The sequence below is a fragment of the Apteryx mantelli genome, chromosome 1 (assembly GCF_036417845.1).
Source record: "Apteryx mantelli isolate bAptMan1 chromosome 1, bAptMan1.hap1, whole genome shotgun sequence".
In the NCBI taxonomy this organism is placed as follows: Eukaryota; Metazoa; Chordata; class Aves; order Apterygiformes; family Apterygidae; genus Apteryx; species Apteryx mantelli.
The window spans coordinates 214,604,473-214,631,364 of NC_089978.1; the positions used below are offsets into that span (position 1 = coordinate 214,604,473).

The 26,892-nt window shown below is 41.3% G+C and overlaps 1 protein-coding gene across 2 annotated transcripts in view; it reads left to right on the forward strand.

Moving 5' to 3' along the window:
* Positions 1–7,237, forward strand: part of FAM107B (family with sequence similarity 107 member B) — a 62,704-nt gene extending 55,467 nt beyond the window's left edge. For both annotated transcript variants that reach the window (XM_067316992.1, XM_067316984.1), the window contains 2 exons: positions 1,863–2,016; positions 4,040–7,237. In XM_067316992.1, coding sequence (XP_067173093.1) covers positions 1,863–2,016; positions 4,040–4,156 — 271 coding nt within the window. In that variant the 3' untranslated portion in view covers positions 4,157–7,237. The remainder of the gene's footprint in view (positions 1–1,862; positions 2,017–4,039) is intronic.
* Positions 7,238–26,892: the final 19,655 nt, after the last annotated feature.

Genomic DNA, 26,892 nt, shown 5'->3' on the forward strand with positions numbered 1-26,892 from the left:
TAGCTCTTCAGGCCATTGCTCCTGTTCCTTCCAGACATTAACGCTGTCAGCTAACTGGTGTTGATGCACACTTTGCTTAGTTTATACCTAAGTTTTAGGATCTTTTATTTAACTAGAACAACCACCAAGAGGCGATAAAGAAGCCTGTTTGTTGCTTTTCCTTTTTAAATAGGTTGGTGAAAATGAGATTGAAGTTACAGTTGTTCTGTCACAGATCTGACTACCAAACCCATGTGATTATGCTGAGAGGTTGTATTTATTCTTATTTTCTGCAACTGGTAGTTGTCTGTCTTGCTACAGCACATCTAAACCACTCTTGTGCCTCTGCTTTGTTACATGTGCAACCTTACCAGAGAAACCAGGAATGAGCAATGTTACTTTGCAGCTTGCATCTGGTTCCTTGCTATCTTGGTCGGTGTTCACTAGCATAGAAATTTCCATTGACTCAGCTCTCACTCACCCAGTATTAATGGTAAAAAGGGTCACTCCAGCTTTTCTCTGCTTGTCTTAATTTTTTATGCATTAAAATGGTACTTAAAGTAGCATGAAACATAAAACATTAACAAAATCTTGTGACTTTTGTTGCATTCAGACCATGAGATATATTATGAAAAATACAGAAGAGCATTTGTTGTTGCTAAATATTTGATCTTGCTGTCAGTGTATGTACAAGGATAGACTATTGCATAATATATAGAATCATTTGTAGATGTCATGATAAAATGACTTTTTAATATATTATTGGACATGCTGTCAGATAGTCATATTATAGAAGAATTAGGCCACCACAGAAATCTTAAGTAGGGAAGGGTAAAAATCTGCTTCATGGAAGTTAATTCATATTATTGAATTTCTTAAAGTTGAAATTAAAAATGGCTGATGTTAAACAATGCTGAATGTTTTCATGTACTCGTCTTCACAGGGAAAGGGTCAGTAACAAAGGCGAATTTCAGATCTTTCTTCTCTGACTTAAGTGACACTAATATCTGAATAGTGGGGGTATCTCTGAATCGTATAACAAATTTTGAAAAGTTCATAGCGTAACGGAGATGAAAGAAATAGCTGAAGTCACAAAAATAAGTGTGTGTGTGTGTGTGTGTAAATAGTCATTTATCTTCCCAAAGAGTAAACTTTCTCATTTTAGAGTAGTTGGCTCAGAAAATGGTTTGCACTGAACAGACTTGAAAGAATCAATTGATGTACTGGCTAAAATCTTGCGGGGGGTGGGGGGGGGTCCGTATTCTGTATTTTTGTTGTCTCAGCCTCTTTTTTTGTGATTTTGAGTTTAGCCTGGCAGTTCTCACCATTCTCAATGGAAATAGCTTAACGGCCAGTCATAACTACAGTTCTCAAATTTCGAAGGAAGGACGGAATCCTTGATGTCCAGGAGCAATGTGATAAAATCCAAATGGAGACCATTTTTAAGTTCTGCCCATGTGAACTTTTCTGGATGTAATTTCTCCAAATTATTGGCCAGCAAAGGATGCAGTTTTTCCCAAATTTTTGTTTCTAGCTCTGCCAGCATCTTCATTTGAGGTAGTTTTTAAATCTGTTCCTCTGGAATGGAGAGAACAGAGGGAAGACTAAAGATGAGAACAAAACAGTGAATTATCCAGGAGAAGTACTAGCATGCATGTTGAAAGAAAATATCCTTCAGAATAATGGGGCTTAAATTCCAACCTAGGATTTTGGTTAGAGACCACTAAAATATCTGCATATTTTTTTCCCTTTTAACTAGTGTACCTAAAGAGGCATAAGTTGATTTGAGAAAACCTGCCTACAACTCTGTATGAATTTCTGCTTATTAAAAGTGATTTCTTTCTTCTCCATTTCCTCCCCCCTCCTCCCATTTGAACCTGAAGGGGTCTTGCACCTCAGAACAAACCAGAGCTGCAAAAGGTGATGGAGAAGAGAAAACGAGATCAAGTTATTAAACAACAAAAAGAAGAGGAAGCACAAAAGAAGAAGTCAGACCTGGAAATAGAGCTACTGAAACGGCAGCAGAAACTGGAGCAGGTGAGATGGGAAATAACACTAACTTGATATGTCTGCGTCTGAGCTAGTCACCTCAGGCTCCCTTTGTAGACAGGAAAGAAGCAGCAACTTGTTCTATAGCACAATTGGTCTGATCGAATGCAGACATCTCTTTTAGAATGAGTCAAATCACATTGAGTGATTACCCATTTCTTTCTGATAATGTAGGAACTGCATATAGATGTCTGCCTTTGGTCAGATGAATCCTGCTCTGGACAACAGGAACATGTGTGGAGTGCTGACCATATCTGACCATTGAAACTGTGGTGAATTATTCATGCTTTGTAGCCTTTAAATTAAGAGTTGTTCCACTGAAAATGGATGTTACACTGCTGTGCATCAGAACTATATGCTTAATGAATAAAAAGTCAATTGATTCTTTGCCCTGGATTATGTCAGAGACTAGGTGACTTTAAACAGACTTTTTGTAGCCTTATAAACTGTATGAGTCTATTGGCAGACTTTTTCAAATGGAAAAAAAAAAATCCTGAGACCATAAGCACAGAGATGATGTGGAGCTGCAGTCCATTACAGTGACACTTATTGCTATGTATAGGGCCAGCCAAAGGTCTCTGAGCCTCTTAAGGCACTTTGTGTACACACGAGGAAAGATATCCACAGTGAAAAAGCCTCATCAAGGAAGTCACTCTGCAGAAGCATTGCATTTATATTTAAATAAAAGAATGCTTTAAAACAGTATCTACTGTTTCTCTTAACAGAAATCAGTTAAGCCAAATAATTATCCTATTAAAAATGATTTATAGACCAATCATTTTTTAGGGTTTGGGTTTTTTAATTATAGTTTTTTTTAATTAGGTGTAGAAATATTTTTTGGGGGGAGAAAGCTATTGTAATTTCAAGAGTATCCTCCTCTGCTTTTAAAAAGGTGAGGCCGACTTCAAATCATTTCAACTGTAGGAAGATGCCCCACTTTACCTCGAGCCATCCAAGGACATATGTAGAATAGACAATCCTCTTAGAAGAGGAAAAGCTTGCCCGTTGCAAGCAATGTTGTGACTTTGAAAGCATCGTAGGAGTGACATTAATTGACAACGTGACTCATGGAAGAACGTTGCCATGATTTACTGTAACAAGGCATGTGCCTTGTCGATGAGCCAAAGGAGAAATTTTTTATATGAGCAGTACACTCTGTCCATTAATCAGGGAGACCTTGGTGTGTTCATAGGAAAAGCTCCTTTCAGGATTACTTTTCACTCTTAGTTTTTTAAAGAGTTGTTTCTTCCTTTCTACTGACTTATTTGCCTTCACCGAGGATTGCTAAGCCGTCCTTACTCTGTGCAATGTGAGCGATGTTCTGTGCTGGCACCGTATAGCCCTGCCCCGCAGAACATAGTGTCTCGCTTAGTTAACTTTAAGTGTCTGCATGGGCAGGAGCTCCAACTGGGTCAAAAATGTCAGCGAATGGACTCGGAGCTGAACAACCAGTGCGGCCAGGAGGTTTCTTATTTGTATTGATCTTTGTGATAGACAAAGCAGATATACCAGAAGATGCTTAAGTTAGATACCTAAATCCATACCTAGACACTCAGAAATAAATTCAGTAAGTGTGCTCAGTAATAACTGTTCATGTGTTCTCCCATGAGACAGATTTTTCTTGTCCTGCCCTGATAGCCAGAGAAGGGAGTTATTGTTGTTATCTCTTTAATGAGGATGTCTACGAATTTCTTCAAAAATGCTTCACCTTATTCTCTTACTGAACCAGCAGGGTTTTTGTCCATCTGGCAAAGGTGTTTGCAGTCCTGGTGGAATGAGCTAGAGCCAAGGATTTGAAAAGATTGATAGTTTATGAGAACAGATACTCCCAAAGAATTACAACTTTATCTTTTCAGTGATGGGAAGAAAGGAAGCAATTTAAAATATGTTTTGCACAGCCAGTTATTGAGGTCAAATGTCTCTGTCTAAAATGAAATCTCTTTTTTGTCTTGTATTTCGATGATCTATTTTATATACAATTTTTTTTTTTTTTATGTGAATCCATTTTAAGCTGGAACTTGAGCAACAGAAGATGCAAGAAGAGCAGGAAAACGCACCTGAATTTGTCAAAGTCAAAGGCAACTTGAGGAGGACGGTCCAGGAAGCAACAGATGCACCAGACTCCTAGAGCCAGCTCCTGCTTAGACTTCCAGCGTTCCAGTGGTGGTTGCAGAGAGGCTTCTGTAGGTTGTCTCAGATTTGCCCCTCAAGAGGGAGAATAACAGAATCCAGGTGACACTTGCTGAAGAAGAGATTTTTTTAAATTCCTGGGACGTATGGATTAAAAAGACTGTAACATAAACAGATTGACTTGCCAAACGCAGTCCTGAGACCAGTGGATAAGGAGTCCCTTTGTCAGTTCGGTGTCGTGGACCAGTCTGAAGTGCTTACTCGGAGATTTTAACCAGGGATACTAGAGAAACTTCTTCAGCGTTGCACTGCTTTATCTCTTGTGATCCTAGTTTAATGGAGATACCCAGATTATATTTTGCTTTAAAACAAAACAAAAATCCTTTGCTGTGCCCTGCAGCTTGTGTATAGCCCACAATAATTCACATTTAATTCAAATTTGGATAAAATCTGGGAGGAAGTGAGGTATGTTGATCATCGCTGCCCATCCGCACTGGGATAGATAGGTGTGGGGGAGATGAGAATGCTTAAAATTCAAACAGCTAAGCAATATTAAAGCCCAGTTCTCCCTGTTGACAGTGTAGAATTCGAGCTATGAAAGAGCAGAAATCTGATGATCCTCCCACTGTGGAAAATCCACAAGCTGATTTCTCTCTGTCTTTAAACTTTTCCCTTACAATATTGTGTACAGGCCTGGGCAGTGCTACCTGTGAATTTAGCTCTGTCATTTCTCAATGCAAAATGATCCATCTTCTGGTTTTTGTTTTGAAATCCTACTTACTTTGCTGTTGTGGCCTTTCTCCTCCAAGGACATGCTGATCTGAATACAGTGTTAACACATAACTTGGTAGTGTTTAAATTTATTTACCGGGTTTGAACAGAAATCTGATTCTGTCATCGGGTCCTACTAAGCTCTTGCAGGAACTTGTTGCAGTTCCTGCAACAGAGCAGCATTTAAACCAGGCCAAACTGATCATTGGAATCTACTGAAAGGGATTTTTTTTTCCTAAAGTGAGGCATAAAATGAAATTCATTTTATCTCATCCTTCCTTATGCCTCAAGAAAGAAGGGAAGTGTGTTATCACTGAGTCTTCGGGTCCAATTCTGTCACCTTCTGCCTTTCTACAAGTTGCCTTTGTGACTTGCCTTTGAATAAAATACTACTCATCTTGCATAGGGATGGCAGATCTGATCCTTCATGCTTATGACTACTAGTTACCCGGGAAAGCCTGGGATGAGGAGGGGGGAACAGATTATTCATGTAGGACTATAGAATTGGATTCTTAATTGGTGCGAGTGGGTGCAGATAACTTATCCTGAGAAGCTGGGGAGAAATCCTCATCTTCCTTGAGTGGCACATTCCTAGCTCTCACCGAAGCTGTGTTCATCCATACCAGCTGAGGATCTGCTCATAGTCTTTGCCTTAGGATGTTAAACAAAATAATTTCTACTTTGTAATTGCATTGAACGTAACTGCTTGAGAACACTTTTTATTAATGTCAACAGTGGTGTGTTTGTGTTGTAAAGGTGATGGGGGAGGGTTGATTTGTTTGTTTTTTAGTTTCTTTTGCCTTTCTGGTAAATATTGGACATTTTAAATACAATTTCAGCTTAGCGCTTGGAACAATGCTCCCAATTAGTAATGTCTCCTAGATACAGCCTTCCATTTGTCAAGATCCAAGGTTTTCTTGTGAGGACACAATCAGATTAAGAGTAAATTAAATTGTGATAAGTGTATTGCCATTGACTTAGATTTGCAGTGTGACTCACGTCTAGAAGATTAAATGTGAAGACGGTTTACCAGACTGTTCAGATTGTGGACATACGAAAGACAAAGGCCAAACATAAGACTCTTCTATGTGTTTTCTCAACAAAGGAACACCTTAACTGCTGCAGATCTCTTCCCTCCCTCCCTTCCTTCCTCTGGAAGGAGAGGATCTTCATTTCTGGCAGCACATTGTTCAAACACTTGCACTGATTTGAATTTGTTTCATGTTGTTGATTGTTGAGGCAGCACTGTATGCTAGATTTCCATACCACTATTGTTTTATCTTAGCCATTCCCTGCCTACCAAACTTCTTAATATCTGTTGGTTTCCACTCTGCAATTGCCTTCCGTTCAGTGTGGAAATCTTTGGAAACTGGGGAGAAATCCTCTTTTGGCTTGTTAAGACCATTTCTTCTTAGCCGTTTCCCCTCAGTGAACATGGCAATCCTCCTGTGCATACACAGTGAGATGAATCAAGTTGGGTGTAATCCAGATGGCACCGGAGTCCATGCCGGGGGGGACTGCTCTTCGACTTCTGTGAGTGTTGGATTGGGCCCTTTAATGATGAATGCTTTCTGCTTTCTCTTCATATTGGCTTGTGATTCAGGGTAGACTTTCTCTTTTTGAAACATAGGAAGCCAGAAAACACCCTTGTACATACAGTGTGAAGTAGATTCTTGTTTTCAGTTGCAATTCTCTATACAAATAGGACATCGTGTTTGTTAGAGCACCTTTTCTGCTGATCTTTTAGTCTAGGAATCCACATCACCTTTGTGTTGATTTGACAGGCAAAAGCTTGTCTTTAAAATCAGGATTGGGCTAGAATGTGCAACCCTCAAATGGGTGGTCAGCTAGTCACACCGCAAGTGTCCTGTGCGGCTACTCGAGTAAGAAACTGCTTGCCAGCGAAAGCAAGCAATTGTTGGTCTGTTCTTTAGCTATATGAATTTTGAAGCAATCCTGCAAATACTTCAACGAGAAATCTTCCTGATTTAAAAATGGCTCACTTTTACCACTTTTGCCTCTTAATAAGGCAGTACTTTTTTAAAACTCTCTTGCTTTTGATAGTATAGTAGTAAATTTTTAGAATCTTTGTGACTTTAACCTTCTGTTAATATCTGCACTTGTTTGAGTGTACATATATAAATATATATAAATATAAAAAGGGAGCCTTAATGGATTTGTTTTCATAATTTAATATTTTTTGTATTTGCTCTTGTATAATTGTTTTTAACTAAAGGTATTACAAAAATGAGGGTTGGAGTACTTAGAACCAAAGTTATGCTTAATAAAATCTACTACATGCTTGGAATATGCAGTGGTGTCTGTCATGTCCTGCTGAAAACAAAACCTTGGGGACTGCAGTGAGTTATCCAGGTTGTTTAAAATTCTGCAGTGCAGGGGGAAGTATCAAGATCACAATGACTCTTTATTCCTTAAAACTTCACCTGTGTTTGTATGTGCAAAATTATTGGCAAATCATTTTTAGAGAGGCAGAAAAAACTTTCTATTATCACTTGAATATTTTTGTCACAGAAAATTTTTAAATGGACTGTGTAGCTGTTCAGCTGATGCAAGGTAAGGCAGTGTGAGGAAAACATATGATGGGATTAAATAATTGTGGAAATCATTCCCCGTTCTGCTAACTTTATTAAAATGCACCAGGCAAAATTCACCCTTGGAATCACCAGCACTACAACAACTCCATTCAAAAAAGGCAGTGAGAAAATAGTAATGAGCCTGGTCCTGGGTTCAGTCCTACAAAGGTGCTTTTAGTTTAGCAGGCCTGTGGTACTAGTAGGGAAACCTGGATATGTAAAAGCAAGTACATGCTCAAATGGTTTGTTGGATTAGGGTCAGATTGTTCCATGCCTTACAAAATTGAACCAAGAGCAAAATCCTGTGTTAATAGCAGACTGAGGAAACGAGCAACGGGGGGAACAGGGCAGGAAGAGGCGTGGGTGATGAATTCTCTCTGAAAATGCTTAGCTCTTAATGATGAGCCCTGGTCAGCCAGGGACAGGTGTTGATGGAAGGGGAGGCAGAGAAGTGCTAGGGTGAAATGAAGTGGGGGAGGAGGAGAGGAGCAGTGAATTCAGAACAGATGTCAGGAAATGCTTTTTCCTTCAGAAATGGCTCAGCATGTGGAATGGATCCTGGCAGTACTGCTGATGCAACGATGCTGGACCTGCTCCAGGAGCTGTCAGATGTGGGGGAGGTAAGAAAGAATAGGGAGTTAATAAGGGATAGGTTTCTATGGCCTGTTGGAGATATTGCCCTGTGCTCTCCTACCTCAAGCGTGTCCAAATGTGTTTTGAATTATCCTTTGATATTTCACTTCAGCTCCAGAAAGAAAACAGAGTGGAGGACGTTTGATCTGCTTTTGTAGCAAGTCCAGCAAAAAAGATGATCTCCCTTTTGTATGCTTTTTTGGATTGCACTGATCTAATACATTGTGTCATGTGGCTTTTGCCAGCGCGGGTCTGCTGCACAGGGGTCCTCACGCTGGGGGCTTTGTTTGTGCTCCCATGGCCATATGCAAGTTGGTTGTGTCACGCCATAGCTTTGTGGAAAGAAGTACCTTGGCCACTGTTACAGGGGCCATAAATTGTCATTCATAATTTAAAATGGCTTGATTAGACTTGGGGTTATCATTTGCACTGCAGTAATGAACTGAATAAGGTGGCTGGATAGGAAATGACTTCAGTAGTGCAGTTTCTATAGGAACAGTACTAATATCTGTGGGGTGAAGAATGGGAGGGCGAGTTTGATTCTCAGCACATACCAATGGGAAGAAAGCTCAAAGTGGATGAGATCTGGAGAAGTGGAAACACAAGGTATCTTTCCCCTGCCACCTGCACTTTCAACTATGTGCATAAAACTTGCAATCTTTCATCTGACAGGGCAAAATTTTGCAGTGCTTTTGTAAATATTAATGATGCCTCTCTTCGGAGACGATGGAAGCTGTGGCCCAGAGGACTTATTTAGCGATGGTAACAGAGCACAGATTTCCTGATTTCCACTCCTGTGCTCATCTTTCATGGCCCATTTTTTGAATTGCTTTAGACCTCGTTAAAGGCTTCGTTCACTCCCTCACACTGCGACTTGCTGCCTCCATTGCATCTCTGAATTTTCATAGGGACTATTTCTATTACTCTTTGATTGGGTACCTAGGGGTTCATTCTGCTGAACCTCAGATGGATACCTTTGAGCTAACCATCTAGATTTCATTTATATCAGTGCAGAGAAATCAACCCTCTGGAGTACAGTTCCTTTCCTTTGACTATAAGGGAACCTGCACGCATAACTCGGAGGGAATGTCATCTACATGGTAGGACTCTGAAGCTGGGTGATTTGAATGCCACCTCTAAACACCCATTAATTTTTTTTTTTATAGAATTTTGCACCTCAATAATGATTAGGCACCCAAATACCTTAGTAGATCTGGCTCTTAATCTTTCTATGCTTTCTAAACAGAGATAATGATCCCTCCCTCTCCATTGCGCTTGCCAGCTGTTTGTACAGGCTCTGGTGATTGCTTGGAGCGGTGGAGTCCTAATTCTAGCTGAGCCCCCAAGGTGCTGGTGGAATAGGTGGCCTGTACAAAGGGCTGGTGGGAAGGGACCTGCAGGGCTCTCACTATAGCTGTAGTAATAATTATCAGAATAATAATTTTCTGTATTATCTTCTGTTTTATACCCTAAACCTAATTTCTCCAGTTGATGGCATGAGCAATTTAATACAGATTGAAGCTGACACAGGGAAACTTCAGACTGATTAGGTGGGAAGAAAAACGTACTACTTTCCCCCTCTTCGACTGCTCAGAAACAAATCTTTCATAATGCAATTGAAATGCCAAGTCTGCTTCATTGTGCTTGAAAATTAAAGAGCACCCAGCAAGCCTAAGCCCCTTAGCAGGCTTCACTTGAAGCTTGTATCGCACAGTATGAAAAGGCAAAGGAAGCGGCCTGCAGAGCACTCCCCTCGTGTAAGCCGAATCCCACCTGTTCTGGAGTTAGAGCTCTGCACATCTGAACTCTTTCTTTCTGAAAGAGGGGGTTGCTTTGTTTTGTGGTGTGGGGGCTTTTAATACTGAGTCCAATAGGATATCTTCCTTTGAACTCTTTTTTGGTAAATGAAGCCTAAAAGATTCTCCAATGAAAAGCTGAACAGGAATTTGCTTTCTTCACTAACAGAAGGAAAAGAGACTTTTTGCAAACTTATGCTGCCAAACCTGGGAGGCCTTTCCTCACAAAAGTCATGGATCGTAATGAGTAATTTTCCTCAATGTGTAGTTTCAGTATTTGTCTTCAATCAGTTTCTTTGCTAATAGTTTAGGTGAGTTGTCCTCTGGGCTGGGTTGTATTTTAGGGTCCCATTATAAAAAGTTGAACGGAGGTTCTGTTGGAAAGGATGGCTTTGGAAAATGTGCTAGTCTTAGTCACAGTGCCCCCTACTTCAAGACTATTGGTTCATTAGAGAAATTTTCCTCCCATTTGTGATATATTGAGAATTAACTCATTAAATACCAGGGAGCAAGTTCTCTTCACAGCAGAGCTCTTGCATTTTTGTCATTCCTCCTGTGGCAAGAACTCCGTTGGCTACGTAGTGGTCAGGAAATCTTCCTGATCCCCAGGACTAGAGGCAAATAGCAAACTACCGACAGCTTTAAAGGCCCCTCAGGAGGAAGACCCACTAAATTCTGATGCTCGAGAATAGGTATGCCCACTGTTTGGGGAGGGGAGGAGAAAGGAGGTGATAAAAGGAGGACTGGACAGTGGAGGAAGGTGAGACCCCAACAGGTGAAGAATCCCTCTCCTTATCCAATCTCCTTATCCAAGTCTCTCTTGAAGCTGAGTATGGGATACAGCCCTGTGCATGATGTTGTGTGTTCCTGCGTTCAAATCTAATGTATCATATGTCTTTTTTTTTTTTTTTCTGAATCCTCATTGTGCTTTTGATTCCTCTTTATTGTTTCCTTTCACCCCAAGCTTTTGTTGCCTATTCAGGCCTCCCTGCCCTTGGATTATTTCCCAGGACTGGTTTGTAATGAAAGGTGTTTAATTAGTTAGGAATTCTTGGGTTGGAGCATAAAATGGGTGTTTGAGGCTGACAACCACACTGATGTTCAGGATGAAGGGAACCCAGCTTGACCCTCAGCATGTTGGTGTCAGGAATGGAAAGGAGAAATATTATATATGCAGGGGGAAATAGTAGATAGGACTGAAAAAAGGAGGGGAAAAAAATGAGAAATCGTATAAGAAGAGTCTGGGCAGCCAACGGTAGCATTCAGCCCAGGAGACTGGATGTCTGACAGAGCATAAATGAGCAACTAGTATAGCCGTATCTAAGCTTTGTCTCAGAACCCCACTTAAAAGCCTGATGGGGATGAGAAGGTGGATTTAAGAAATGTGTTGTGTGCTTAGTAATAAGCCCAAAACACACAGAGAGAAGCAATCCTGTGGCAAATTCAAATTGTCCTGTTTAAAGCAATAAGAAGGCTCTCTGAATTATTTACCATCCAGATTATTTGCCTCCTGTACACTAGAATCAAGAGCGGCTCTTTCCAGGGACTGTTGAGACACGAGGAGTACCTGTATGCCTCAATTCCTGATTTTCACGCGGTACCCGGCTCTGCGGCGCGCGGCTCAACTCGTACACGCTGCTGCCATCTCCTGGGATGAGCGGCGCTGAGCGGGTATGTCGCAGGGCAAGGTTCGCCTGGGACCTTGGGGGCAGCCCTCTGCAGACACTCCCAAAATCTTTCTCCTAAAATGCATCGGTGTTGAGTACTTGAGTCTTACTGTATTACAATCTGGCACCTTCCTGGGGAAATGTGAGATCTGTCCCGTGTTCTTTTCATTATTTATGTGACGATCGCTACTGTCCCATTGTGCTAAGATATCATGCTAAAAAGCCATGACTAAGCTTCAAGATTTCATTGATTTGGGAGCCTAGACTTGCAGAGATTTTTGGTCCCTTGGTTTTTATTAAAATACCCTTTCTCCCTTTGAATTCTGCTGTGCCAGAGGGGCTAGTTTTTCACGGAGAGGTCTGCGGTGGCCCTTGTGGACTCTCCAGGAGCGTCCTGCCGTGGCTGATCACCAGAGGGATCCAAGGTGTTATCAGGATGCTCTGGAGGCGTAATAAGCCCAAATGTGCCCAGGTCGCACCAATGAAATGCATCTCCAGGGGCAGGTCCTTTATCGTAAGTGGCAGTGCCTACCACCCTGTCATCTTCTCAGATCACTGTAGGTGATTTTCTTAGTGCTACAACCTAAGCAATGTGCATGATGTCCCCTGTCCCCCTGCCCCTTTCCTGCAGGTGGTCCTGCTCATCCTCCCACAGTGTCCGTTCTCATCTCCAGGCTTTCAACTTTTCCCTCTCTTTACCCAATTCCAAATTGCTTTCTAAAAATCTTCCCCCTTCCCCATCCTCCATCCTCCCGGCTGCCAGCAGGCTCCTCCTGTTGCTATAACAACGAGCAGAAGCCGGGCCAAATTGGCCAGACCCTGCCACACTTCTCCGCCTTCATCAAAATCACCCCCGTATGTGCGAAAACACTCGCTTTCTCCTCAAGTCTTCGCCATCTGGCAACAACAGGGAGATGTGCCCCACACATGAAGGCAGCGCCCCGGCCGCATCTTCTCGTCTCCCTCTTGCTTCCTCCTTGGACACCCTTTCCCAAAGGGCCTTGAGGCAGGAGAGTGGACAGGACATCTGCTACCAAAGTACATGCACGTATTCTAAAGCGTAAATTGGTTTTTCAGAGTGAGATGTGAGTAAAGTGTGTTGGCCTCATGCAGGGAGTAAGCCCTGTCAGCTCACGCTTCAGAGACTGCTCCACCAGGAGACTTCAAATCCCTGGGGACCCTTAGAGATGGGCATGTCCTTGCTGGTGTCAGTGCACATTGCTCGAAGTGTCGGGAGAGCGCGTAAGGCATGATCAGCCCCTCACCAGCGCTGGCACACAGAAAGGCAGAAAATGTTGTCCTCAGGGATGTCTGCTGACCTTCATCCAGGTCTGTGGCAGCGAGAAGCATGCCTCCTTGTGTCCTAGGGAAGCCCACAAAGCTTGTGCAGATTAACTGAATACAGAGACCATGAAAGTGGGAGGATTGCTTAAGCAGAGGTGAAAAATGCATGCCCAGGGCTGTGTCCTGGCCTGAAAGCTAGCTGGCGTTCAGGGTCTGCCTGTCCAGCACAAAACAGGTCCGCAGAAGTGCAGCGAACAAAAATCTAAAGCAAGGGCATCAGTTTTCCCCGCCCTGAGGTCTCCGCCTCAAGTGCAGACTATGGACGATCTATTTGTGCTGGGTAAAACGTGTCTGTTATTGCAGACTGGATTGTAAAGTGTTGTAGGCAGAGATCCCTGTTCCTGCAGAGGGTGAAAAACAGCAGCCGTGCTACCCTGGGTCTGCTGTGGGTGCCCTACAGTTATTTGTGGTGGCTTTTCAGCCCTGGATCGTGAGCCCTACTTATAAGCCCTTTTTCTGATCCCTCTGGCCCCTGACAACAGCGTACAGGAAGAACAGTTTTGTGTAATAATCCAAAGCTATATATATAAAGAAGAGAACTTATATTGTGGCTGAGACCACAGAAACACCAAAAGTATCAGTAGCTAATACCAATATCGGCATTAGCAGATACTTGGCTCGCTGATTTATATAGCACCCTTATTCCAAAGCTACTTATCTTTTTTCAAACAGCTCTTAGGTGTAAAATGCTTGTGAATGTACTTTGGTCCATTTTGCTTTTGAATGTACAGAGGTACTTTTCACAAAGTCTGGTTTTGACATTTGGGGAAAAGTGCTTGAGATGAATTTGAGATGCTGCTGCGCTCTTATGTCAGGAGGAAGCAAATGTTCTTCAGATGACCACAGGGAAAGTTTTCCTTTCTCCAAGGAAGAAATGAGGATGTCTTTAATGAACTATTAAATATTGTAGATTCCCTTACCAGACAGAAATTTACTCCCATGAATGAGTCTGAGCTGCCTTTTTTTTTTTTCTTTCCACAACTTCAGATATTTCAACATTTCTTAAGAGCCTTGTGTTTTCCCGCAGCCCAAGGCTCCTGGTTTCTGTTAAGTTTAAGAAGTGCCCATTTGATATCATGACTTTTGAATCACCTGTTCATGCTGATAAAGTGTTCAGAGCCTCATGTTTGGGGTCCTGCATACTATTTCCCATAAGGATACAATCCATAGAGCCAAGCTACAATTCTTGATTAAGACAGTCTTGGGCTTCGTCCTCTATGAATCCATGGATCTCCTATTTTTCTTTTAAAGCTTTCAGTCCAACCCCAATCAGATTAACCTGAATATACTGTCTGTGGATGGTGCATGATTTTGCAATCTGGACGTTAGTAAAGACCTCTCAATTTGTGATATTTTTCAGGATGAATCGGAAAGAATTTACTTCCAGACAGAAGTTACCCAAGTCTCACATACTATTTAATACCACAAATCACAGAACAACGTCTCTTCAGATAATACCAGGGTACATTCAGTTGTGGTTTTCTAAGACAATGTTTTTTCCTCTACCAGTGTTTAACTCTCCAAGACATGTAGGGCTGTAGGAGCTTAATGGGAGTCAAGCCTCGATAGCTTATAAACCAGTTTAGTCTTCTTGCTGCAAGCTTTCAGATCTGAGCAATGCTTCAGAAGAGCCGTTCTACAGCCCTTATCAAATAAGATGTGTCAAGGAAGCTCTCCCAGATCTGCTTGTTCTTGCCTCAAATTGAATCTGTGTTGTCACACATTCAAGAAAAAAGAAAGTTATTTATCAACATACTCTAATTCCCCAAGATTTTTACAAAACTTCATGTATTTTATTCTTGATTCTGGGCTTAGTTTGTAGTTGGCTAAAAAAGTTACTCTGTTACTGCTGTGTTCATATGGACCAGTAGTGGAATCTCTATGCTTAGAGGAATTTAAAATTGAAGATATTTGGAATATCTGAGCTTCCAAATAGGAAAAAAGTATGTAAGAAAATGCCTGCATAGTTGGGCAGTGCTATTCAGTGAAAGCATTTTGTACATATAACTCCTTTGAAGAAGCTGTCTTCATAAAGGCTAATGTTCAGCCAAGAAAGTTTCAGAAATCACTCATTGTCCTGAAAATGTCATGATTATCCCAAATAGCAAGAATCAAAATAAAACATGCATGATTTTTCTTCCAGCCATGACTTACTGATTACTGTGTTTCATCTTTTGTGAGCCAATTGTTAGCTTATGGAGAGATCACTGAAGTCAGTTCAGAAATATCTCAGTTGCAGTCTCTGCGCTGTAGGCAGTGCAGACATCAGGTTTTCAGAACCTGCAAGGAATGGTGTTGGAGATGCTTACAGCCAGTGCTCTGAGCACTTGTAACGTCAGCAATCTCCATTGTATCTGAATGTGGCTTGAGTCCATAGCAGTATAACGACCGCTCAGGCAGAGTAAGATTTTTTGTGTGTGCCAGGGGAAAACTGCCTCAAGATAATTCATTAAGAAAAACAAAGTAGAGACCACTGTTTGGATCGTTTCATGTTTGTAGTTTATTCTTTTCCTTGTGTTTAAAAAAAAAAAAAAGCTTTAATGAGTGGCTTTGTATCATGAATGGTCACTTCAACAGTTTCTTCTGTTATAAATTTAATAATCCTTTTTGTTTATTTTAAAATTCCTGTTTTGGAAGGAGGGAACATGGGGATAAGCCTCACACGAAGTTGTTTATACCCATGCAAATCCTACAAATGCCTCAATCCCAGAAGTTCACTGTTTTAATGAATATTCATATTGCTTTACCAAATAATATTCTGACCTATGTCTTTTTTTTAATTATTTTTTGATCTTAGTTTTCAACCCTGGTCTTCATTTGTGCAGTTCCTTTTTTTTTTCTCATGATTAATTGTATTCAGATTTGGTTACCTCCTTCTCCTCAAATATTTTCACTGTAGGTTACCTGATGCACCAGTCACTGAATGCAAAGATGTGCAGACCATCTCCAAATAACACAAAACGGTTGAAAATGAGTGTCCTAGTATCATCCCCTGGTTTTCTTCACTGCTCTTAAATGAAATCACTGGAGAGAGGAAACCTGGTTTTGCGACCTGAAGAGGAACAAAGGGTTTCTGCGTTTTATTCTTAGTGCTCTTTCTAACTCATTCTGTGGACTTGGTCTACTCTTTTAGGCTTCGATTCAGCAAACCATTCAGTTTTCTGCTCCCATTTAGACTCTCAAGTGCTCACTGAGTTTAGGGAGAAGTTGGGAGTCTAAATGCTTTTTTGAATTGGGGCCTTAAACTTCTGCTGTCAAGTGTACTAGTGTTAATATATTATATATATTACGTACCTGTAATGAAAAAAAAAAGAATTTGAATGAAAAAATGAAAATGAATATACTTACATCTGGGTTTCTCTTTGCTGTTTGTAATAGTTCCAAATGCAAGAATTAATGAGGTGTAATTAAAATGAAAAAGCAGTGCGAGAACACAAGTCCAGAACACCAATTAAGCTGACATTTTGTCTGCAGCAATGAGAAAAGAGATGCCATTTCAGCTGATGTATTGCGGATTTAAGTGGGGACCTGCAGAGTTAACGACGCTGGTTGTTTTACCCTAAGTTAAAAAGATGGAGATCTTTAGCTGGGGGACTCTGATATTCTGTGAGGAACTGGCGCTTGAGGGAACTGGTAACAAAAACTGGGTTAGTCACAGGGCCTGTTCTGGCCCTTTGCACAGGACTGAATTCATTCAGAAAGCAGAACACGAGTAGTGAGCATTCCTACGTCCTCCAGGCACTCCTGAGATCTTCCCTAGATATCTGCAAAGGAAGTTGGTTCCTTAAGCAAGAAAGCTTCAGACTTGTTCCTGCACCCAGAGTTTTCCTTTCTGGCTTGTTCTTTGCCTGGACAAAAAAAATGAGCTGCCTTCAGGTAATGATTTAAAGTTGTTCATGGTGATTTAGAGATGGAAATCGTGTTACTTTTTAACATGATTTGTCTGCCTTTAAGTGCCACTTTGAAAATATATCCCCTAGTGATTAAAATTGATTAGGTAGTCTAGAAGAAGGAAAATGGTGTTCAATATTCCCTACTCTCTGATTTTTGGAAGCTTGCCTGGAAATATTTCTAAGTTTCAGGTGAAGCTTTCTGTGAAAAATATGTAAAATTGAAAAGCAAGAGGAGAGTTCAAGTGACATGGATTATTTCTACGCCTAACCAATGCAGATCAAATAAATATATTTGTTCTTTAGCTGTGATTTCTCACTGGAAAATCAAACCCTAACATGACACTAGGTGAGTTGTATACTTTGGATCATTCCCTTCCCATCTTTTGGCAGGGCTAGAGCAAGACCTGTAGTCAGCAACCCCAGGATCCAGTCTCATGGTCTGACCTGTGGACCTCATCATGCCCTAATCGGTCTGTGGATACATGAGGCAATCTTACCAGTTGCTTTTATCTGCTTAGCTTCTCACTGGGCTACATTTGCATTTCTGCAGCTGGTCCATGCTACTGAGCAGTTTGTACAACCTTCCTCTGCCCTTTCTGGTGTTTTGTTTCAGATCCTACCTGGTAGTATGGACCCTGTGGCTTTCTGTCATCTTGGCCATTGATCATAAACGCATAGAACAATTCAGGTTGGAAGGGACCTCTGGGCATCTCTGATCCACCTCCTGCTCAAAGCATGGCCAACTTAGGGGAGGTTACTCAGGGCCATGTCAAGCTGAGTTTTGAATATCTCCGAGGATGGGGATTTCACAGCCTTTCTGAGCAACTTGTTCCAGTGCCACATCACGTTCTTTGCCTTTCAGTTTGGTACATCTGTTGCTTCTCTGTGTTCCCATTTTGGGCTTGTTTAGATAAGAGCATTGGAGGATTTGAGTTACATAAACATTGGTATTTAATCTCATTTAAGGTACCAGTGAGGATCCTGCTTGGCCTCCAGGAGGCCATTTCAAACATAATTGTGGCCAGGCAGATATGACACAGGACCTATGGGAAAGCTGCACCTTTTAGCATTGACAGCTGGAGGCATGTGGCTTACTCTGGCGCACTGAAAGAGCACTAGACAGTGATATGTAGACACCTGACCCCATCCACTGACTTCCACCCAATCACCTGCATTGACAGAGTGTCTGTAATAACATCATGCTTGGCAAAGTCATTTTGTGGCTTTAAAAAATAGGCCCTGGAAATGGTTTTGGAAAGGGAGGCTGGGGAAGGGTTGAGACTCTGCCTTAGTGTGGGATGCTTTGGCAGCTGAGCATGGCAGGCACATGGGAAAGGCCTGCAAAGGGGACTGGCACCTGAGATAACATGCTGGAGTTGGTTAGCTGGAGGTTATGTGGCAGCGCTGGCCAAGAAAATGTTCCTGGTGGAGGCCTCCGTGCTGTCTGGCTGTGCTTCTGGAAAGGACCGGTTTGCTCAGCACTGCTGCCATCCTGGTGGTGCCATCCTTTTGCGACACTGCTACCACGGCAGGGCATCCTGTGCTTACCAGCAGTGGTACTGCTCAGCATAAAGCTTGGCTTTTCTGGAGCCATGGCCTCAGGAGCAACAGCAGCTGGAGGCAACATGGTCTTCAAAGGAGAAAGCAACTCAAAAGTGTCTTCAGTTAGTGGATGCTGGTGTGCTGGCATTGCACAGATGCTTAAGGCACACAACAGGAGAGCATGGGTTGAAGGCTGGTGGGACACAAAGTCTTGTGGACAGCCAAGGATTCAAAGGAATGTTGCACCATTGGGTTTCGTGTCTGCAGCAAAGGTGTAAGTGTTTGTGGCCTCGCAGCTTGCCAGCTTCTCCATACCAAGCAAGAAGCAAACCTCCTTTCACAGGAGCCCTGATGAGCTGCACTGCCTTAACCATGTGGCTAAAGCTGTGCTTGGGTTCAATCCCTGCAAAACTGGGAAGCTTGTCAGAAGAGCTTATAGCACAGCTTGTATAATATTAGATTAGATAAAGGAGATGCTGACAGTTCATCATGCTATGAATCGGTAGAGCTGATTTTATTTTTTTAACCAATTTAAGGTATGGTCCATTATGACAGGAAGTCTAGTATAATCACTGGAGTTACAATTTGAGCAGGACATAATAGTCAAAACTTCTTTGCAAAGAGTGCTAGAGACTTAATGTATATTATATAGAGAGAAAATTTTTGTAAGCAATATGTCATATACATATTTAATGTTTAATATTAAATTTATAACATGGCCAAGGGTTTATTGTCTGATATATGGCATCCTCAGCTGTATCGTGGGCTGAGGATATGGAGCACGATGAATAGTCAGATGAGCTGCAGGATACAACCACAGTCAGGGGAGCCATAAACTTAAGCTCTTTATTCTTTCCTGAGACCAGCCTACAGTGATTATATACAAATGTGATATAGGCACTTACTCTACCTGAAAAGAGGGGGTTGACAACATTAAGATTCCCCTGCACAAAGCCTTCGTTCCTGCCAGAGGTGGATTGCAACAGATACAAACATTAGCATTTTCTGCTTCATAAGGCAACTGCTCGATGGGGAATTTTTCAGCCAATAGCATGCAAATAAAAATGTTTGACAGAGGCACAGTCTGAATGGCATGTATCAATAATCAAAGGCACCAGCCTGCATCTGGGGCTTACAAAAGGCTGTAGCACACTGAAGTTTTTCTAAACAACTTCCTTGAAGTTTGAATTCTTAAGCTTCCAGATATCCTAAGCCTCAAAGGCACTAAGGAAAAAAAGACGTATAAACAGAATTTTAAATAAAGCGCTCTCTAGAGAGGAAACTGAAAAAGAATACGAGTTTGCTCCTGTAAGGGAGAAAAAGAGCTGAACACACAGGTCCTTTGTTGCGTTAGACCCTTGAACACTTCTGCAAGATGCTATCATTTGCAAGATGGCAAACATCAGGAAAAACAATGCACAGCCTCATCAGTCAGGTATATTTTGAGGGAGGCTTCCAGAAACTAGAAATCATGCCTGAACTGTAACGATTTTATTTTCTTGAAGAAACAAAATTAAGTCTGGAGGAAGGACTCCCGGCTGAGTTAATCAATGGAACAACTCTTCCACACTAGCACTGCCCGCCCATTTGGCACTGGGTGGAAGACACAAACAAAGAGTTGACAGACTATTTGAATTCAGAAACAAATAGAGAATTTGAAAGGCTTTGTATATTGGACACCAAAGCTCTTTCTTAATTATGTAAATCTCAGTCCTGATGTGAATAGCAGAAGTGTGATTTGTTAGTGACCTAGGACTAGACCTTTAATTCCCATTGAAACCAGTGGAACATGAGTATGTATCTAATGTTGTCATCCAGAATGACACTTAACCTTGGATTGTCTTCAGAGACATCCAGTCAAGTAAGGTCTCCTAAGAAAGGGCTGACCACTGGAAACCTTCAAAGACACCTTGGATACTTACTTTAAGAGGATTTGTCATTAGGACCAAATGTGAGGTACCTAGTGTCAGAAGTCTGGCTCGTGATCATCATTTCTGGGTGGAGACTTTAAGGTCATGCTAAGGATCAAGTAACTTTAACAGAAATGTAGCAGACATCTGAAGATAATCCTGTGCCACTCAGTTTTGGTGGGATAGAGCTCACTGCAAGTGACAATGTTGATTGCAAAGTTTGAGCAGGGAAAATAAAAGCCCAAGAAGTTTATGAAGAAGTCTGTCCACAGCAAGAAGGTACAGAAAATCTGCTGGTGCCTAGGTGAATTTTGCAGAAAAACTGGCTCATTTGAACTCACTAAGATGTTGAACAACCATTTAAAGGTTTTCCCAGTTTCTGACTCAAGGTAGGTCTTACAAATGGCTAAATAGATTGAGAAAAATTGAGAGGAATTCTCCTTCTCTTCCTCTCAATTGCTGCTACCACCTCAAAGTATTCTCAGGTTTAGATAGCTCCTCATACAGCTTCACAGAAACATTTTGATCTTTGACAAATAAAAGAGCACATACCCTTGGGGAAAAAGGTAAGGAATTATTTTCCGGAAAAAGCCTTTTAGGGATGATTTGCATACCAGAGGGAGGAAGTAATCTCTGCTCTGCAATTCCTTTGGTATTTCAAAACTGACTCAAAAAGTACCTGTGCTCTAATGACTCCAAGGATTATAAAGCAGAGTGAAAGGGATAAGGTATGAGCCTGAGAACATTCCTCTGGGAAATTCATTGTCCTGTGATGAGAAAGAAGATTTTAACTGCTGAAAAATGCCTTCTACAGACTGCAGCCATGAAAAATGTTCCCTCTACACAGTGGTTTTCATGTGGGAGCTAACGACAAATAGGACCATCCTGTACCCCACATCGTTACAGAAGACTGGTCTAATTGGTGCTGAATATAATTTCCTTCTGACCTGGGATTAAAAATGACTTAAATCTGAGCAGAGAATCCCATTGGGGATCCTGCAGGATTGGCAGGGAGATGCCAGTGATTTTTTATACCTCTCTTCCTGCATCTCATGACAAGGGGAGAAGGAAAGAGCAGACTGCTGCCCTTCAACTGTCCTTACTGCGATTTGGTCCTGGAAGGCTACTGCAGGCTGTCTCCGGTCAGCGCAGGCACCAGAAACTAGCTTTTCTTAATTCTTCTCCCAGAGATAGCAAAATCAAATGACCTAAAATCATTGATCCCAAATATTCAAAAAATCAAATGACAAATACAAAATGCATGGAGCAAGCCTTAAAAAATTAGCTTAAAAAACACCCAATGGGACCATTTTATTTTCCTTCTACAGTTTGTCTACAGCTTTAGAGGCCAGGAGCTTATGTGTTAAAGTGAAAGCTGGGCTTTACCTACAGTCGTGTAAGGCCAGGAGGCAGGGCTATTAAAAAATATGCCGAATCTTTTCATGTACCAAAGTATTTACCTCTTGTCTGCATACAGTCCTCAGTTTTGTAGTGCTGATGATGAAAAATAGGGAGAAGCAGCTCTAGAGCGCCTTTCTCTATAGAGATACATTTTCAAAGATGTGATATTTCGTTCCTTTCTGGTTCACCATGGTGGTCTCTGAACAACTTCTAGTTGAGCCTTAAGCACATGAGTAATAGCTGTCAAAACTGATTACAGCTTTACTGCTGCTAAGACACTGAAACGTCAATTTCTTTTTACATTTAGCTTTTCAATACCTCCACTCTGAATTCAGATGTTTGTTGTAATTTAATAAAATACTCTAACAAATATATTTGTGTCAAACAGAAGTGTCCTCAGTGGTAAGTAATAAAACACTTAATCCAGCTGCAGAAGCGTGAAGCATAATATTTCCTGTAATCATTTCCTTTTCTGTGTAGCGAGATGACCTTAAAATCTTGCAGAACACATCAAGCAGTGCCTAGAACAGTTCTGATTTAGCCTTCTGTGATCTAATGAGGTTTTTTCTTCTCTGATTTCCAGGCTGAAAGGAGAAAATATAAAAGAATAAGCACTGCATCTATCACAGCACTGAATGATCTCAGCTACGAGTTGCTCAGTTTGTTTTCAGTAATTTAGCATCTTTTTTTTGTTGTTTTGATTTTTAAAAAATGCCAGAAAAATCTGGAAAGACAGTTTTAAAAACTGTTCACATTTGAAGGGAATATACTTTGTTTCGAGTTTTAATTCTTTCTGCTAGGAAATGGATATAATCTTGCTTCTTTCTGCGCTCTCACAAATTACTGCAGAACATCCATTAAGTGCTGGGACTCCAGATCCAGGGGAACTTCTTGGAGGAACACTTTGTGGCTTGCCCTACTGCTTGTTAGAAAGACTAAATTTTGGGTGGCTTCCCTGAAATTTGGATCAGTAAGAAGTAGGAGATCTTCCTTTTCTTTAAGTTTCCTCCCTGTGACCTTTGAGTACAAGGAAAATTTCAACTAGGAGAGCTGCAAATAGTAAGTAAACCAGGGTACGGTGAAGTGCACCACAGAGAGCTGTGAGCATCCAAACACCACTGCTCAAGCTTGTTATTATTAACGACTGCTTACTGAGAGAGAAATCTGTACAACATACTCTTATGGTTTATTTCCTTGGCTGGTGCATTAAAAAAAAAGCTTTCTATGCTGTAGCAGACCCTCTCCCAGATCCTCATTTATTTAGAGAATCATTTAATATGCATATATTTAAGAAGCAAAAAGCAAGAGTAAGAAAAAAACAGAAGGTCACACTGACGAGCTAAACTTCAAAGCCATTCCTCTCTGACTGACTCCTATGTCTACGTATTTCTCAGTTATGAAATGTCAGTATTTCATTTAACTTGCTGCCACTAGCGCAGCATGACCTTCATGTGTGTTTTCTGGATGGAAACAAGCAATTACATCTCAAGGGAGTGCAATGGGGGCCCGAGTATTGCACCGCGGCTGCCAGGTGGACGGAGGAGGTGACAAGTTAAAGCTTGGCTGTGGGTTCCTGCTCCTGCCCTCAGTTTCACATTGCTGTGATACTCCTTCCCACAGCGCGTTCCACTTTTTGGCTTCCTGACACAGTCGGTGTTTTGTGAAAGAGCAGGTCTGGTCAAATGCTCTCTTCGATAATGCACTCATGTGAGTCATTTAACTCTAGGCATCCAGCCAGTGAACCAGATCTTGAGTTTACTCAGCACCTCTCAGGAGCTTGTTTTATGTATTTCAGATGGAAGCTGCAAAGTGGAAATTCATATTGCTTTGATAAAGGGTTTTCTAGTTTTGGAGGCAATACAGTCTTATTAAATGGAACAACCTGGTTACTCATCACAGGCTTAGAGGAAAATCAAGATTCACAGAAGTAAAAATGTGAGAGCATCTGTCCAACTTGAGTGATGGTGTTCCTAGCAATAAAACTCCCCTCAGTGGAGTCAGAGGGCAGCTCTTCATAATGTGAAACAGTTTGTCCTTGTCCAGGCCTAGAATTTGGCTTTTGTCAGAAAACCTGCATGCACCTTCCAAGCACACAGGTTCAGCCCAGCATAGGAATGATTCACCAGAAAACAGAAGTGACATGCTAGGTCCAAGCCAAATGGCAGGGTTTGCAACAGGGAAGTTATTAGTCTCTTCCAAATTGGCCCCTTCCTCTTGCCACCAAGAGCTGTCATAACATAGTGAAGCTCATCACAGAGTTTCAGGCAAGCTGGAAAGAAGATAAAAATCCAGGTGGAGTGGGAAGTCAACCTCTACTATTTTTATGGCTGTTGCTTGTAGAATCTTACTCAGCAAGAGTTGCCACGGTAAAGGGTGAAGGGGATGGAGGAGACCTTGATTTCTACAAATGTGCATGTTCTGTGTCTGTGATATCCGTCATCTCACTGAGGTTGGCTCCCAGGTGCCAGAATTTGGCTATGGTCAGCACCAGGACAAGTGAGGTCAAGGGAGCTCCTCGAGGACAGCGGAGGAAAAAGCAGAGACTAGCAAGAAGTGAACTGGGTGGACACTGGGTATCTGTGGGTGCCTCCCAGAAAGGCATTATGGAGTTGAAAAACACAGGAATCTGATTTTTAAACATTAATTTGCAGTTTCCATTACAGCAGTAATACCTCAAATGGGTAATGGATCTAATTACCAGATCAGAATTCAATGCATCTTTAAACTCAGGCAGAAAAACTTGAGATTTTATGCTCAGACAAATGTAACCTGGATCATTGTATTTCAAGCACACAACTGATGTACAAGACAAATTATGGGGTTAGATTTCCTCCCCTGACTTACTGTTTATTGCCAGTTCTACAGCACTGTTTAAGCATCTAATTCCTATTTGAAAACCAATTTCCAGTGATCTGGTGCTGGGTTTAGACTTGGTAAAAGGAAAAGATGCTGCAATAGCCAAATTTTCAAGCAATATAGGGGACTAATAGCCAGCGATAAGATCATTCTCTCCAGTGGGCCAGGTTTTAGTCCTTCCTCTGCTTCATCTGAAATTCGCATTGAACTCAAGGCTGCTGCCTCCCTGGAGACTTATCTAGCTCTTGGGCATTTCGAGATGTTGTAAGCTGTGTCCATCTTTGCTGGTGTTTATCCACTTTCTATGCTAATTGAGATGATGGAGAAGGCAAAGAGAAAATAAGTGAGAGAGCTTGGGAAGGGCAGCAAATGAAAGACATTGTAAAATTGCTATATATATTTTGAAAGGTGAAGGCTCAATACTTTTAAACTTAAGATTCTAGCTAATAATATGCCCTCATTTATTCCTAAAGAAAATTCAAGGCCAGATTTTCAGCTGATATGGTCTATTTTGTTACTGAATTGTTAAAATTAAGTATGTGGATCATCATTTGTGAAGAATGGGTTGGCCACATGACATCAGCTAAAGCTTTAAGGCTGAGCCTTATTCAAGCCACTGTTTGCAGACAGCTACAAAGGTTCAGGTTAAAATCTGCTTTTGTTGCTTTTGCTTTGGATTCTTTGTGTTTGGGTGGTGCAGATTGCATGAGCAACATCTGGTGTACCTTGACATAGCTTTAAAGATTTTAGTTTAACTATATTGCCATATGCCAACAGAGAATCTCAGCTGTGGTGTTCAATTTTCTTCTTTTTTACTTGATGTGATGTCCTGATCTCATGAGATTTGGAGAGGTGTCAGTTCCCTGCAGGTGGGGCTCTTTTTCTTAAAATATTAGACTAAAACCTCAGGATTCAACCGAGTCCGTCATAATTTAAGTCACACTATCTAAGTGGAATTTGATCTATACTGATTCTGTGGACCCATTTAATTCTCTGCTATAATTAAAGAAATGCGTCAGAGTGTCTCAATTCCCAGTTACAGACTCCTTGGAGTTTATTCTTCAGAAACATTAATTACTCCAGTGTTCGATTCTAGGAAGCCCCTTTTTCATTTCCTGCAAATTGCACTTCCTCTTCATGGTTCCCATGAAAGCAAGCGGTGTAATGAGAGCCATTACCAGCAGATGCTTAACGAACTCCTGAAAAATCAGCATGTCTCTGCAAGTGTGCTCAGTGCTAAGGTCTGGGAATATAACTACATTTGTCTGCTGGTGTATTGTCTAGCCAGGAAGATGGCCAGCTCCAAGGCCTTCATTCTTTGGACAGGTCCTTCAATGTATTATTTGAAAATGAGACACAGATTTAATTGTTGTCAGGGCTTGTGAAATAATTTCTCTCTCCTGATTCTCACCACGTTTTTTAACAGCTGAACTAATGTACAGCTACCTCCAGACATCTGATGCAGTCAGTTACTCAGATAAATCTATTTAGTAGTGAAAAGATTATTATTATGTAATATTATTTACTCATTTCAGCATGTTTTTCAGGTGAAAAACTGATGGAGTTTAAAGAGCATGTGTGCTGTCTCCTCCCCAGCATACAGAAACATGCGCAGCCACCCACACTCGCGTGCCCCTTCTGAGGACAGTCAGGCAGCAAAATTAATGCTTTTTTTAAATATATATAACATACAAAGCAATCTTTAGTGTCTAATTCGTGGCTCCACTGAAATCAGTTAGGAGAGGAGAGTTTTATCTACAGTATCCATAATATAGCCCTATTCTCTGGAGAATCAGTATCCTTTCATTTGGACAATTGCATAGGGCTTGTACCCATAACTGCTGGATCCATAATTGCAGACATCCATGTACTAGATGCATAGTCCAGAAAGGCCCTTGAACAGCCACTCTCTAGCCTCTTGCATCCATCCCAAGTTACAACATACCAGGTGCTTTGAACAGACTTCTGAACAACAGATCAAATGCACAAAAAATTACAAGAGGAGAGCAAGGGGAAGGAAGGACTTGGTCAAGCTTCTGTAAGTATATCTATATCTGGAAATTTGGATACACCAGATTTTAAGTAGCCCCTGTATGAAACTGGTCTTGCGGTTGACAAGAAAAAAAAAATAAAAAGAAAGTATTTTTTTCACATGACTTTTCTTGTAAAAGAACAGAACAAAACTTGATGGTGTTAAGCAATATGAAATTGGAAGTACTTTTTAAACTTAATAATTTTTACTTCTTTTTCTTGTATAGTATAAAAATATCTTTAAATTCACTCCATGGAAGAAATTCGCAAAGTTTTCCAGTTGTAACAGTGCTTGC